Raw genomic sequence first — 14,818 nt, 5'->3', positions numbered from 1 at the left:
GTTGTATCCACGGAGTCTCAATGACGCTTATATCATGCAACATGCCAACAATTGCTTCTCATAACAACAAATGACTTGAAAATATGAAAACCTAATTATGAACATTATATTCTATTACTGCGGAGAGATACCCCTTAATCCCACACACTAGTCCTTTAAACTGTAGCTGGCTAGAGGGGGAATCGGTGACACCATGGCATTTCTTTATTAACAATTAATTGGCAAACCTAAACAAGAGGTAAAAGAGTGGAGCTTAAAGGGATGTCCTCGGACTATTAGACATTGTCATTTAATATATTGTTATTATGAAAATATAAGTTATAGCTTCTTTAAATTTGGGAAATGTATTACATTTTAGTAATGGCTTTTTTTTCTCATTGTTAGCAAAACCAAAGAAGTCTGCCATTGACCTCTGAGGCAAAAATTCTGACTGGCCACTGAGCTCACAAGCAGGCATCAATTTTCAAAGTGCTTGTCTGTAGAAAGTGACACTGATAAATAGGAGCAATCTCTTTTCTTTTTTTTCTCTACAACTATTGGAAGAGGAAGACAGCGTCCCAATGAAAGGGCTACATAAATCAGCAGGCTGAGGTATCCTCCAGCATTATTTATGTAGGGCAAACCATTTAAAAGACACTGGAGGAAAAACTGTAACTGAGTGAGGTTTGTTTGCAAGCCCCTGTAAGGAGAATGTATGGATATTGATGGTTTACATTAAAAAAATGAAAGATAAAGGGATCTCCTTGTTGTTCAAAATCTTTTTTTTCACGGTTTAAAAACAGGGTCCAAGCTGTCCAAGGGGGCGCTGAGAAAAAGTGACTGTTCTGGCTATCCATTTATTCAATTATTTGCTGATTAAAAACCACGGTCAAGTGAGTACCACAACGAGCAGGGGGGTAATCATGCAATCAGACATCTTTTCTAAACTGCACACTTACTTTTTGTAAGATTTTGTAAAATATTTTCGATTCAACATTTCAAAACAACTGAAATGAAAACTTATGTGCAAATATAAGTTTTTTTATTAAAAAAAGAGTATGCCAAAATCTTGACATTAATTCTAATAATGACCTCCAGAGAAGGAGGCACACAGCGTCATTACTAATGAAGTCAACTACAAACACTTCATACTATGGAATATAATAAAATAAAAATACTTTATTGATCCCAAGGAAGGGAAATTGCCATCTTCTAAAGAAGCCTTGGCCCTGGGGAAATTATAGATAACACTTGACACTTGGTGTATATCCCAAGTTAAAGGAAAGAAGGGAAAAATATTCTGGACTGGTTGAGTGGTTTGAAGCCGCTAAACAGTGTTCAGTTGATGATTTTTACACATTATGAGGTCTTGGGCAAGGACTATGGTTAATCAGATATTTTCTAATCATCTTTGTCTTTCATGATTCCAAAAAAGACAGTTTTACTCTGCATTCCTTATCTGAAAGCAGCAATGCCTGGCATCCCTGTTTCATGTTTCAGTTTCTGCATAACTAGTTTACACTCTCTCATATACTGTATTTCTAGTTGAAAGACATTACAAAAATATTAGTTACATCTATGCTATTCCTGCTATGACAAGTCAATAAAATCATTTTATTGCTCAATAGTAGATTCAGTTAGATCAATCTCTATGAACAAAGTCAACAATCACTTATGAGATTGTTAACCATGTGCATGTGGGATCATGAATGATAGCAAAAAAATGTGCACGCATGTAACATGTACTGTGACATGTGCACACGTCAGACCAATAGCTTTTTCTCAGTTTGAACTTATCATTGACACCCACACACATCTACAATTGTGTATGGTTGAAGGCTGAATATAATTGTGTCCATGCCCACAATGCCTTTCCGAGTTATCTGATCAAACTTGAAAGCTTTAAAGACCCCATCCGCTCAAACATATGTTTCTTATTTTCTCCTCTAAAATGTCTGACATTGGCTATAGTGACTGAGCAGTATCTGAGCATAGTTTGTTTCAAGAGAGATGTTTTCACAATTCTCTCCTGAAGGAGAAAATGTCTGAGCACTTACCTGAAAATTTAGATTCAAACATATCCAGGGCAATCTTTAGTTGGTATGTCACTAATCCATAAACCAGTCGCGGTCTAATATGGAAAACTCTATTGGACAGAAGAATGACTTTGACACAACACTGGCAAATAAATCAGGTTCTAGGTAAAAGTTAGCTGTCCTACAAAACCAATATTAAGGATTAGCTGGCCATCAATTTCCTTCAGCTGAGCTGAACTGCAAAAAAACAGTCCTGATTATTGGCACTGATAGCATCTCAGCTCTGCCTTGGTGAGGCTACGCCAAGTCATTTTCTGGGGAATACAAATGGCTAATAGTATGTGCGGTGCTCTCCAGTGCTTGCGTCATTACTGTGGTTAAAAAGTCAAGCTGAATGTATTGAAAGAATTGCAAATGTGTATTAGTTGCAGACTGTTCGGTTTATTTTTGATTTCCAAGAGGCATTATCAACGGTGCAGGCCAAAAGGCCTCTGAACACAATGAAATGATGTTGCACTGAGAGCTGATACGTTTGCTGGACGATATTAACAGTTACATTGAGTAGCTATGTTCAGTAACTACATTATAGCACAAAAACTTCTCTGTCAGTCATGGTCTTAAACCTGCCCTGCATGAGACAAATGATTTTGTTTGGCTTGTCCGGGGCCAGGTCTGCTGGAAATCTGTCCGAACGGGGGGGGGGGGGGGCTTTAGCAAATGAAACATGAGCTTGGCAGATTCCTCTGGTTCCCAGGCTACATGTCCACCTCACACCCAGTGGAGATTACACCCTTGTATGGCTGCATTTAAAATGGAATACTTCAATAACAATTCTAGAAAAGCTATAAACATAATCTAACAAATCCTGAAGCCTTGGCGTATATACACATCTGTTGCCAAGGCATGTACATTTGCACAGAAATGAAAGCTGTAAGTCAGCTGTAGTGCTGACATCGAAGGTAGGCATTGAAGATATTGGTTCCCAGAGGTTTTGGGAAGCTGAAGTACACACATTCACCCATGTATACAGAAAATAGACATACAGTGTAGTATAGAGGATGACAATGTGAAACCTTTGCAGAGCAGGCTGATAATCAGACACAATGTCCAGCCATGCTTCTGTGAACATACTAGGATTACACTGCTCAGCTCACTCTGATCGCACTTGCTCTCTTGGAGAAACCAGACAGTGGGGAGAGTGAAATTGAGGGAGAGATGTAGCGAGCGATAGAGGGAGGAGATGAAACTGGGCTGCAGAGAGCAGATCGGATGAATTCTTTCACCTTTGTTGCAGGGTGAGTGTTGAAGAGGTTGGAGCAGAATCTGGCAAACACCAACAAAAGCAAAAACCAGGGATGATGTTTTCTTACCACTATCTTGAGCACAGAGCTGAAGATCTTGCTGTCCTCTGTGACACCGCCTATGTAGAGCTTCCTGGAGAAGACAGGAGGGTGGTCATTCTCATCCTGTACCTCAATGAACACCTTGGCTGTGTTAGCTGCAAAAAAAATGACACCAGAATGTATTCAAATTATTTTAATGTCATTCACTTCTTCTACTAAATACAGATCTAGTATGCATCTATTTTCTAGGACCTATAAGGCCACTTCAGGTCATGTGAAACAAAACAAAAAACTTAACTCCAGTTTGTGCACTTCAGTAAATCTATTCAGTAGGGGTGTAACAAGACCCTCAGCTCATAAGACGAGATACTGAGTTCACAAGAACGAAAGGAGACTATATTTACACACTTTTTTAAATTTTCAGTATTTTTTTTACAGGTTGGTATAAGTAGAGAGCTGTGGTGGTGCAGGTGCTTTGCATAATGCTCGTGTTAGCCACGTTGTATCGCACTCACTCATACATTTACATTTTATTAATTATATCGACCAACAACCGCATTTTCTCCTGCTGTATATGTGTTTTGAACATATTAACCATATTTATATTAACCGATCAGCTCAGTCTGTGTGTGTCACCTGCCTCACTCGCTGGGCGGGAATCAGTTCAACACTGTTGGTTACTTCCCATGGACTCGACATGAAAACGGTGTTGGTTTAGCAAAATTTCTGTTAGTCAGCTGGTGAAGGCAGGTTATCCAGCCGCTGTCACTCGGCTCTGGAGGAGCTGCTGATAGATCTCTTTACTCGTCACATATGGAGGCTTCGGGTCTGTCAGGTGCCGATACTGAACCTATAACTTGTAACCTGATGTTAAAGAAGCTGCATGGGCCCTGCGTGTTACGTGTTTGTGTTACGGTGCTTGCGGCACTATCTTCTTACAGTGCTCACATATTGTTCATGTCTTAGCCTTATTTGTCACTCTGTTGCTGTTTATCCACTTACATATTGATATCGCGAGACAACCTTTCTACGAGAAATATCACATTTTATTATCGCAAGCTCTCGTGGGACCATATATCGTCCCAACGCTACTATTGAAGCATCTGATTTGCTGCACTCTCAAAATGATTGGGACACACAAGCCCAGAAAGTTTATATCGTCACTACCCCTAGCTGTTGAATATACACATCTGTGAAGTAATCGAAACTGGTGTTCATCAAATGTTGCATAATTAAGCCTCAAAATTGTCACATCAATATATTTCTTTCATGCTCATCATCCACAACTTCAGAAGAGAGCTTGAAATAATTTCCCAGAACACTTTGATGGTTAGTCATTGCTGAAAACATCACAGTATGTTTTCAAGTAAGATCGCATTGGCTAGCCATTACCAATTTTAAGTAATTACTTCTGTGGAAGGGGTTCTTTATGATCTTGGAGGCCATGTTCATATAGGACCCCTACCATAGACTTTTCAGCCCGTCGTCTGGAAAAAGATACTGGAGCAGCAAAGATCTTTCAGATTCAGCAACATCAGATTCACATAGGTTTTGAAATCTGACTGAAAATATTTTATGTGGGAAAGTTTACTGCAAACAGAAACACTTGGTTTCATTTCGACCGAGAGTGGACTGAGTGGGTTTAGGGAAACCCCTCTTCGTTTTGTAGCTGTTTTCAGCTGCACTACAGGGACTATGTGAAGTGGATTTTTAACATGCTGTTTCCTTAGTCCTAAGTCAACCCTTCCTAATGAAGCTGTGTGAGAAGCTATTTTGGTGGAGTGGACACGTTTGAGTTAATGAGGAGGGTAATTTTGTTTTGATTACAGCAAATATTTTAAAATGAAGAAAAACTGAGTCTGAAGTGGGTTTCTCTCACTAGCCCCAAAAAATAGATGAGGAAAAACAACTGAGCCAGTTTGCATTCTGTTTACCAACCAATTACTGATAACCCTCACACTTTGAGTAAAATATGGGGCAGTTAAATAATAAGAACAATAATGAAATCTTGCCTTATTAGCCATTATTTTTAAGCAAGGACTACCTAGTATAATTTATTGAGGAGTTATTTTCCCCTAACTTTGTGCAAGACAATATCATCAATAAAAGGCTATGAAAGTTTAAGAGAAAAGCAATATGCATATTATTGGGATTAATCATTTTGAAGTCAATAATCAAGAAATGGAGAACAGAGGCAGACAATTGGTATTTTATACTTATGTATACTTATATATACTTTGTTGGTAAAATATAAATCCCGCCCCTTTAAAATAAAAACACAAACATACTGATATAAACAAAAATAATTTGTTCCTGTCACAGTTACACCTATGCAATGAACAGCATACATATGTAGAGCGCAGAATCCTTCCAACACTGCAGTTTGGGTAAAACATATGCAGTGTCAAGGACCATTTTTCTTCTGGCGGCATACAAAAAATGTAAAACCATGTGGCACTGGAGCTAAGTATGTACCAGGAGAATTGGACAAACAAAAACACAGCACATCAAATTACAGACACAAAAGCTGGAGTGTGAGGCACAGAGGGAGGACTCCAGGGGATGGAAAAGAGGTCTGCAGAGTTTTTCTGTCTCTTCTCTCTTTGTAGAAAGTGGCTATATTCCTTACGCAGGGTATCAGGATAAAAAAAAAACTCCTTCTCACTCTCACACACTCATTAAGAAGAGTAAGCTTGAGTGGGACCAACAGTTTCATTGTCATTTAGATAACATGTAAATTAAAATCTGGTCTTACTTTGATTTATTACATGTGTGCATGTAAATATGTATGTAAGCAGTCGCGGCTGCTGGTCTTTCAAGGAGGGGAAGCTCATTTTTCGAGCCTACGTCATACATGTGTTTGTTTATTTGTATGTAAATTCTACCTTTTGATCCTTTTTTAAGAAAATGATCTGTGACCTTGTCGTACCAACAAGGCGTCTTTTCCAAGAAATTGACGAGTGTCCTCTCAATGGCCAGCAGAGCTAGGCTGCTTAAATGGCCTGGACCAGCAGCCTGTGAATGTGAATAATCGTGACGAGGGGAGAAGCTCTGCAGCTACTGCTGCTTGTTGGGGAAAAAAAACCGCAGAGTGACAGAACAGAGTTGCACAACACAACACAACGCTAGTCGTTTTTAACTAAGACAAAGTCGCTGGGGATCGGCAAAGTCTCTGTATCAGTTCAGAACAACAGAACTAAAAACTTTGGCTGTTTATTCTTTAAGATCACTGATTCTCTCATTTAGCTGTCAATCAAAAAAAGATTTCGCCTCAGACAGCTCATCCAATCATCATGCAGACGCCGAAAGTCCAGGCCAGCCCACTGTCCCGTAGACCCCCAGAGATGCCGAGCGTCAGATTGGCAGGACAAAGCCCATCCAATGACCGTCTAGTTTCGCTGCAGTGGAACAACCCGCTCTACGCTTCCCCATTGAAGTCAGTAGAAGCTGAGAGTCGACTCTGTAAAGCGCTGTGGATGAATTAGGAGCAAGTTGCGCTGGTTACCTGTGATAAGTAGCTGATTTTGAACAAAATATGGAGGCTTTCTAGCGCATTTTTAGTCAATGAAATGTACACACAGCAGTTCATATTTCACCACTTTTTTTTTTGGTGACATTTTAGGGGAAGCTGAGCTTCCCTTGCAGTCTTAGGGCAATCGCCACTGGTGCACACATCACACAGTTGCCACAATGAAATATTGGCATTGTACATTTCTGAAAACCACAGACATGTTGAATCTCAACATTTCTGACCCTCTGAAACATGTTCTCATTCCTTACGCGTAACATATTGACACTTTGCCCGGACCTTTTGACGCACTGGTAGTGGCACTCAAAAGTCGCACTCAAAAGTCGCAGTTTTAACCTTGTTTACTTTAACGTTCCCAGAAATACATCAACTTCAGGAGTCTTTCAGGGTTTAAGACTGTAGAGGGCTCAGTCTTAAACCCTAAGAGAAAATGTGGGTATCACATAAAACTAGAGGATCGAGGACTCCAGTGGTACCATCCATGACATGCTAACTTGCTGGAAGCAGACTAAACACAATCCTAATAATAGCCTTAGTTAGGCTAAATATTGGGGAGGGTAGAACTGGCATGGCCATTTTAAAAGGGGTCCTTTGATTTCTGACCTGAAGATATCTGAAAAAAGGGTTTTATGGGTACTCACAAGTCTACCCTTTACAGACATGCCTACTTAATAATAATCTCATGCATCGTGGGGCAAAAAACATGCAGTTTTTCTTATACAGTACAAATGTGTCATTTTTGCCTCTTCTAAAATGATGTGTTTGAATAATTATGCATACTGGGGTCCCTAAAGAATCCTAAAGGGTCTGACTGGAAATCTAAGATTGTGATTTCAATGATCCCAATTTGTTTGTATAAAATAAAATATCACTGTATAAAATGACCTCTTGTGACCTCTAGGATAATCACAACCTCATGAGACTTTACAACCACGGACTAGAGACCTAGGGCATTCAGACGATGTATGGCTGTCTTAGGTATATTGACAATAAGGGGGTTTCTTGGCAGTTTCCAGAACAGAAGTGCTCGCCATCCAGTCACAGAAAAATACAATTCTTGCATAAATCTCCAAAAGGTCAAATTTTTTTTGATACAAAATCACAACATGTTGTGATGGTGGTCTTGGTGTCTTTTTTTGAAACCCTTTGTTATCAATTCTTGAATTCATCTTGATTCTTAAAAATGTTTTAATTTAGCCCCAAATCTCTGAAGTGAGCATGAGAATGACCACCATTAACCTCTATAACAACGTTCTGAGCCTTTTTAACCCTCTAAACTCAACATTTGAATGAGCGCCTAACAAAACACAATGTTTATTACATTTATTACATGACAAGAAGGATTGATACAGTGCTGCATCTTCTTAATCTCCAGGTTCCCAGCATTCAGACAATGTACATAACATCTTTGTGGCATCTTCTGTTGAACTTTTACTCACCTCTGAACATCCTCTGTGCTTCACCCTCAGTGGTCTAAACAAAGAGGCGGAATGTTGGGAATTTTAACAAAAATGACTTACTTAGGTCATAGTTTGGGTTTGGGCATTGTTATGTAACCTAAGTTTTCACTTAGGGCACGGATTACAGTTCCCTGGATGAAAGGATGGTGTTTATTTGACCCACTTATCAACCCTGCTCTCCTTCCTATGTGGAGATTGATGCTACACAGTATACAAGACTACAGGTTACATAGCATAACTAGCTTCAATAGCTTCAAAGGAAGGAGGTCCGGAGCATTTGTTCTGAATGGTTGGTGATGGTTTGAGATTGGAGTCAGCTGAAAGCTCGAGTGTGTCATACAGACACCTAAGGGGGCCAAACACGTTTCACATCAATGTATCTTTTTTTGTGCAGAAATGTACAATGCCATTATTTTTTTCTGGCAAATGGGCTGTACATATACAGCACACTTGTCTTAATAGGGCTAAGAGAAATCTATCTCACAACTAAGTCCAGTAATGCTCTGACAACTTAACCTCAACAAAGAGAAGAAAGCTATTCACTTCCATGGAGTCATCTGCGGTACAAGATACAAGTAAGAAAAGAAACGTTTTCTCTACACTCCAAAAGAGGATGTCAGCCTGTAGATGCCAAGGAAACTCTCTCACTTATCAGATAAGCTGTCTGTGTGTGTTTGCGTGCAGGCCTGAATATTGTGTACTTGTGATCGCTGTCATCAGTATGTGAGAGAGAGACGGTGCTAGAAGGAAGACGCAGGTAGAGTGTGTCATTGATTATTCATTGGTAGCTCGGATGGATTGTGAGGGAGGTATGGAACCCAACTTGTTGTTAGCACTTCATCCATCATTTCACAAAATTTTTGTCAGTTTACTGTCGACAAACAAGCCTAATGATATTCCCACTGAAGCATGGCCATCAAAGAGACTGCAGTCTGAAGGTCTCAATATGCTGCAAACGAAGCGCTTCTCGGACAGTCCAGCCGCCTCTCAAACATCCTAACTGACCTTTTGTAATTTTCTGAAACAGATAATCTAATCAACCATACCCACTTCATGCAGCAACTGGCCGGGTATCAGGAAAACAACTTTTTTCTCTAGCTCTCTTTAAGTACTTCCATCACTTTTTGTTTTTACAACCGATTGCAACATCAGAAAATATCCACCATTATCTCCATTTGTGTATCAAGCCTAGACTTCAAAGACACAACAAATACACTGAAGTCTGAAGCATGGCAGTGGGATGCATCTAGAGAGAGGCTGTGACAGCAGGCTTTTAGCCTCACCTTCGAGTGTGACCATCGCTGGCCGGCACATTGAGCAATCTAGTTAATTTAAAGGAAACTTAGGCTTTCAAAATGGGAACACAGGGGTTTTATTAAATGATAATTTGCTATGATTAATTTTTTTGTCCCCCACCCTTGTTTTGTGGGAGGTCTTGCTAAATTAAATCAAATTGACTATTTCTTTATATTAGACACTTTTTTAAACATTTTAAAGTGCCACTCCAAGTATTTAAAAAACTACTCTGCTATGATTGATATTTTGTTTAGCGTGGTATCACATACAACAAAACACCCTGGAAGGGGCTTGGTGCACATCTACTTTCTACCTCATTGAGATTTTCTGCATCTGTCCTCGCCCCGCCCACCACTGCTCATGCCCATGCTCGTATTATGTTGAGACTCTTCTACTAGCTTCTACCCGAGGTTGACAAACAGGCCCGAGGTGAAATAGAAGACGACTGAACACATTGGGGAGATTTAGCTATAGGCCTGCATGTTTGAGCCAGCTTCAGACGAGGCAGTGGGGCAGTGGAGCCCCTCGGGGTATGGTGGGTGTGATTTGTGGAAACCCAGACTCAGATGAGGAGTCTGTTGTGCACTAAAATCGATGGCTGGCAGATGTATCAGAATGGTAAGTGTAGGTAGCATATTTTTATTTGTTTCTGTTGTTTGTTAGCTTGTAACTCTCAGTGGCTGACAGCTATGATGGCAGTGTGTTTTCCCTGTGATGACGGTCCGCTGTGTGCTGGAGGCTTCAGATATCTATGGTGTTGTTGTGTCAACGTTATTCCCCTCGAATAGTTTCCCATATTATACACTGATTGGTTAACGGATTAGTGACCTACCAGATAAAGCTTGTCCGGGATATCTTGGAATCTCAAATTACAGCGAAGTGCACAGGATCTCTCTTACTCAAATAATGACATCTCATCTTAGCCTGAATGTATAGCAAAGTGGTCAAACATAGTCGTTCACACAAGCACACTACAGAAAATTTCCACATACAGTATGTCCTGAGTCAAATTAAAATCAGCCAATCACTTCTGAACCGCTGTGGCAAACCTGCTGCCAATTATACAAATGGATCAGTGCAGTAAAGAAAGGCAACAGTGCACAAATACAACTATAAACACTGTAAAAACACAATGTTTTCCTGGTTTTGGTCAAAGTCTGCAGGCAAACAGTGTAAATAGCGCAAATAGTTTTGATGTGTGAAAGGTGTGTAGTGATATTTCAATAAACCATCATGTATGTGATAATCCACACGTGTACATACATATAATGTGAAATAATTCATAATTTAAGTAAATGTAACAATATAAATATGTGGAACATAAATTGGCTGTGAAGGAATTTCTTCAACTGTATTTAACCATAAACGGTCACACTGAGGGATTATTATGATTGTATATAAACGTTATACCTGGAATCATGAAACTGAATTTCAGCTCTGATTTACTTAAACACAAGTCAGCCTCCACATTTATCCATTTATTGGACAGTATTTCTTACTTTTAGAAGGTACACGCAGGTTGGACATGACAACCACCATAGAGTCTGCCTGGACCCGGAGGACATAGCTGGTCACGTTTTCATAATCCAGCGGTTTAGCTGTGGAGATGTCGCCTGTCCTGTTGTTCACCCGAAAATGACCTTTAAACAAACAAAATCAGAGCACATGAAGTGAGTGTAAAAAATGCAAAACACAGACATAAGCAACAGAACGAGTGGAAGTTCTGGTAAGTTGCATAGTTAAGCCTCTATTCTTAGCTTACCTTCTTTACAGAGTAGGTATAGACCACACTCTATGACTTATTTCCACACCATAAGCCAAAACAAGGATGAGGGTGTGATTAAAACAGTGAGTAGGTTTATGTACACTTTGATTAAAACCAATCGAATCTTATAGAGAGATAAACGCAACACTAAGGCTATTATTATCAACGTCCATGTGAATATTACAATCTCCTACAATGATTACTTCATCAGATTAAAGGACTAAATTTGACAGAAACACTGAGAATTCAGATAGAAATTCAGAGTACGGGCCAGGAGCAAGTATAGTTGCTGATGGTCCGTACTCTGAATTTCTGGCTGCAGAGTGGCTGCACAGTTTTCCAGGTTGAATGTGAAAGACAAAGAACAAGACTTTCAAATGAATTATAATTTAGTTTAGGTTTAGGGTTGATTAATAGGCCTGTCCTCAAAGCAATTTCAGTCAAAAGCAACTGGACTTGGTTATTTGTTCCTAGACAAATAAATAATCTCTTTAGATGGCAGAGATCTGATGTTAAAAAGTCCACATTTTATTTTACAATTTTGTTGCATTATCGCAGATTTCGTGTTGATTTGTATCAAGGTTTTCTGTATAGCTCCTCTTCTGTTAATTTTTGATTTATTTTATTTAGATGACTGTGAGGCACACAGCTAGGGGCTTGGCTTTGTTTGCACTCCTGGTACTCCCCATCTCTAGGTCAATATTGTTTAAACACAACTCTGCAGGTGCAGGTACACAACTGAATGCATTTATACTCCTTCACAGGCTCTTTTCCCTTTGTGTCGAGGTGGAGGAGGAAGAGTTTTTTCTAGAGAGCTGTTCTGAAGCTAGAAGTAGTACTGGCAACCCTTTGGTCCTTAAGGTCCTTCAGATATGTCGATGCAGTTTTAAATTTTTATACATGTGCAGCAGAAAAGCTAAAAACAACAATCTATTGTGGCAGCACAGAAGAAAAATGCAAAAGGAAATCAAACAAACATTGCATTAATTCTAATGGAGGCTGCCTAAATGGCAGATTAAATTCTTCTTCTTTTTAAACAGTTGAATGACGTTGACATAAATGGTGTTTACTTTAAACACTAGCAAAGGAAATATAACATAAATAAATGTGGCTGTTTGTTTTTCTCTTTCAATGGCCTGGGTAGACCCCAACTCCACTATGGCTCTGTAAAAAAGGCCATGCTTAAGAATGCTTTTGCTCTTCTTGAGAATATTACTGCTCGGGGCCTGGGGGTTGATTTATAGCCCTCGTATTAGGACTTTTTAAGGAAAAGTCACTCTAGCTCATGTTTCCACATGACACAGACCATTATAGGAGCACTTGAGATGCACGGTGGAACGGTATTACTTACTGACAGCTTCCTACTACACTTTTCATTCTCTCTTCAGCTCATAGGTATGCCTCCTACTTTTGTTATTAACACCTAAGCTAACCTCATACCTGGTGTTCTCTCTCTCCCAGGGTGCAATTATGCTCTTCAGACTTTCATTGTGAAAAGCAGTCTACAGTGGCAAAAGTATGATCAAAACAGTTTACTTCTAGACAAAGACAACAGAAAAAAAATTATCTGTACCTATAGCTATGACTGTCATGAGCTCTCTCTCTCTGCCTGGCAACTCACTAATTGTACTCATCAGCTTCACCTGTCTCTGCTCTGCTCCCGTTTACCTGCCAGCTGCAGTGCATTTCCCACTCACCACCTCCAGCATAAAGAGTCCTGCTTTTCAGCTCGGCCTTGTCAGACCGTCTGCGAAGTTGCTTCTGTATCGTGCTTCACTGGCTTTACTCCCTGACTCCTGTACAACCCGGACCTGCCTGTAAACCTGCCTGATCTTCTGCCCCGGAAAACCCGACCTGCCTTCGCCCCTGAACCTGCCTGATCTTCTGCCCTGGTAAACCCGACCTGTCTTCGCCCCTGAACCTGCCTCATCGTCTGCCCTGGAAAACCCGACCTGCCTTCGCCCCTGAACCTGCCTGATCTTCTGCCCTGGTAAACCCGACCTGTCTTCGCCCCTGAACCTGCCTGATCGTCTGCCCTGGAAAACCCGACCTGCCTTCTCCTCTGGACCTGTATGATCTTCTGCCCCGGTAAACCGACCTGCCTTTCTGCCTGACTACGACCACTGCCTCACCCTTTCCCTCTCTGGAACCCTCAATAAAACTCTTAAAATGTGACGCACTTGTGGTCCTCATCTGTCTGGTCCGTGACAATGACCTGCATCCTGCAATTTTCAAAAACTATCTTGAAGCTTTTCCAGGACTTTTTCAAATCTGATTGCACACCTTTTGATGTCAGTGAAAACATATGCTATGTTGCAGTTTTCTGTCCTGCAATTATATTCTGGATTGTAGACATCTGCAGTTGTCAGACAAAATAGTCTATGAGCCTTGTGCCAAGTGTCTATGTCCCTAGTGTTGGAAAATGCATGATAGCATTGAATGAATCTATCTGCTATCCCTCCATTTCTCACCCCCCCATCATGACAAATGTTTCATGTTTTGTCGCCAATTTACACATAGAGCCAAAAGAGGGGTATTCATTCATTCATCTTCAACCACAAATTTTATGAGAATGAGGACAATGGAATTGACCTTTGACATCTAAAGCTGCAACAGCACATTCTGAAGGCTTCTGCAAATGCCCTTATAACTAACTTCATATTAATGAAATGTGGATATGGATATCCATCATAAAGAGCATAAAATTAGCTCTCCTGCCCCCCTTCCTCACCCATCTTCCCATTCCCAACAACCACATTCTGCTCATATAACCTACTTGCATTTCATGGCTGATGAAGGTAAAATTAAGATAAATAAAATTGTCAATAAAATAATAAAAGGAAATAACACAATGTAAGGAAAAAAAGTATAAATAAAACAGGGTAAAGTGGGAGTAGACACAAGTACAAATAGACAATATGTAGAAAAATAAATAAAAAACAGGAACAATAGGGCTTTGAACTTCACAGAACAAAGAGTCTCTGGTATAATTTGAGTGTAATGGAATATCGCGTTTGTAAAAAATGGTAGGCTTAACTGGCTGTGTGGTTTATGATCTGTAATACATACCTAGTTCATTTCCTGCCACAATGGAGTAGAAGATGGTTTGATTGATAGCAGCAGCTAGAATAGTCCCCACCGGCGTGCCAAATGGAGCCAGCTCACTAACTTGAGGAAACCTGGAAAGACACAAATCATAAAACAAACAGTATTAAGACTTGATGGGATCAAGTAAATGTTTTGGTAGTATTTCAACCAGTTATTTTTATTTTATCTTTTTACAATAATTCATATCTTAGAAAGAACTATCTGCCAGAGACATAGCTTCTGTATTTATTAGCAACATTGATTTTTTAAAAGCTTTTCCTTTCAAGATTTCACCGGGTGAGAGTTTTGCTGTCAAGTGTGTA

General features: G+C 39.9%; 1 protein-coding gene across 1 annotated transcript in view; it reads right to left on the bottom strand.

Annotated features, from left to right (window-relative positions):
* LOC310953792 (protocadherin-15-like) overlaps positions 1–14,818 on the bottom strand; it is a gene marked incomplete at both ends in the record, with an annotated part of 145,297 nt that overhangs the window by 22,202 nt on the left and 108,277 nt on the right. The window contains 3 exons of the mRNA XM_083922991.1: positions 3,386–3,513; positions 11,143–11,283; positions 14,478–14,587. Of these exons, the coding sequence (XP_083779117.1) occupies positions 3,386–3,513; positions 11,143–11,283; positions 14,478–14,587 (379 nt within the window). The remainder of the gene's footprint in view (positions 1–3,385; positions 3,514–11,142; positions 11,284–14,477; positions 14,588–14,818) is intronic.

This window comes from Echiichthys vipera, assembly GCF_963691815.1.
Source record: "Echiichthys vipera genome assembly, chromosome: 11".
NCBI classification, from domain to species: domain Eukaryota; kingdom Metazoa; phylum Chordata; class Actinopteri; order Perciformes; family Trachinidae; genus Echiichthys; species Echiichthys vipera.
Note: the sequence above shows the minus strand (reverse complement) of the source record. Positions and strands in the feature narration are given on the sequence as shown.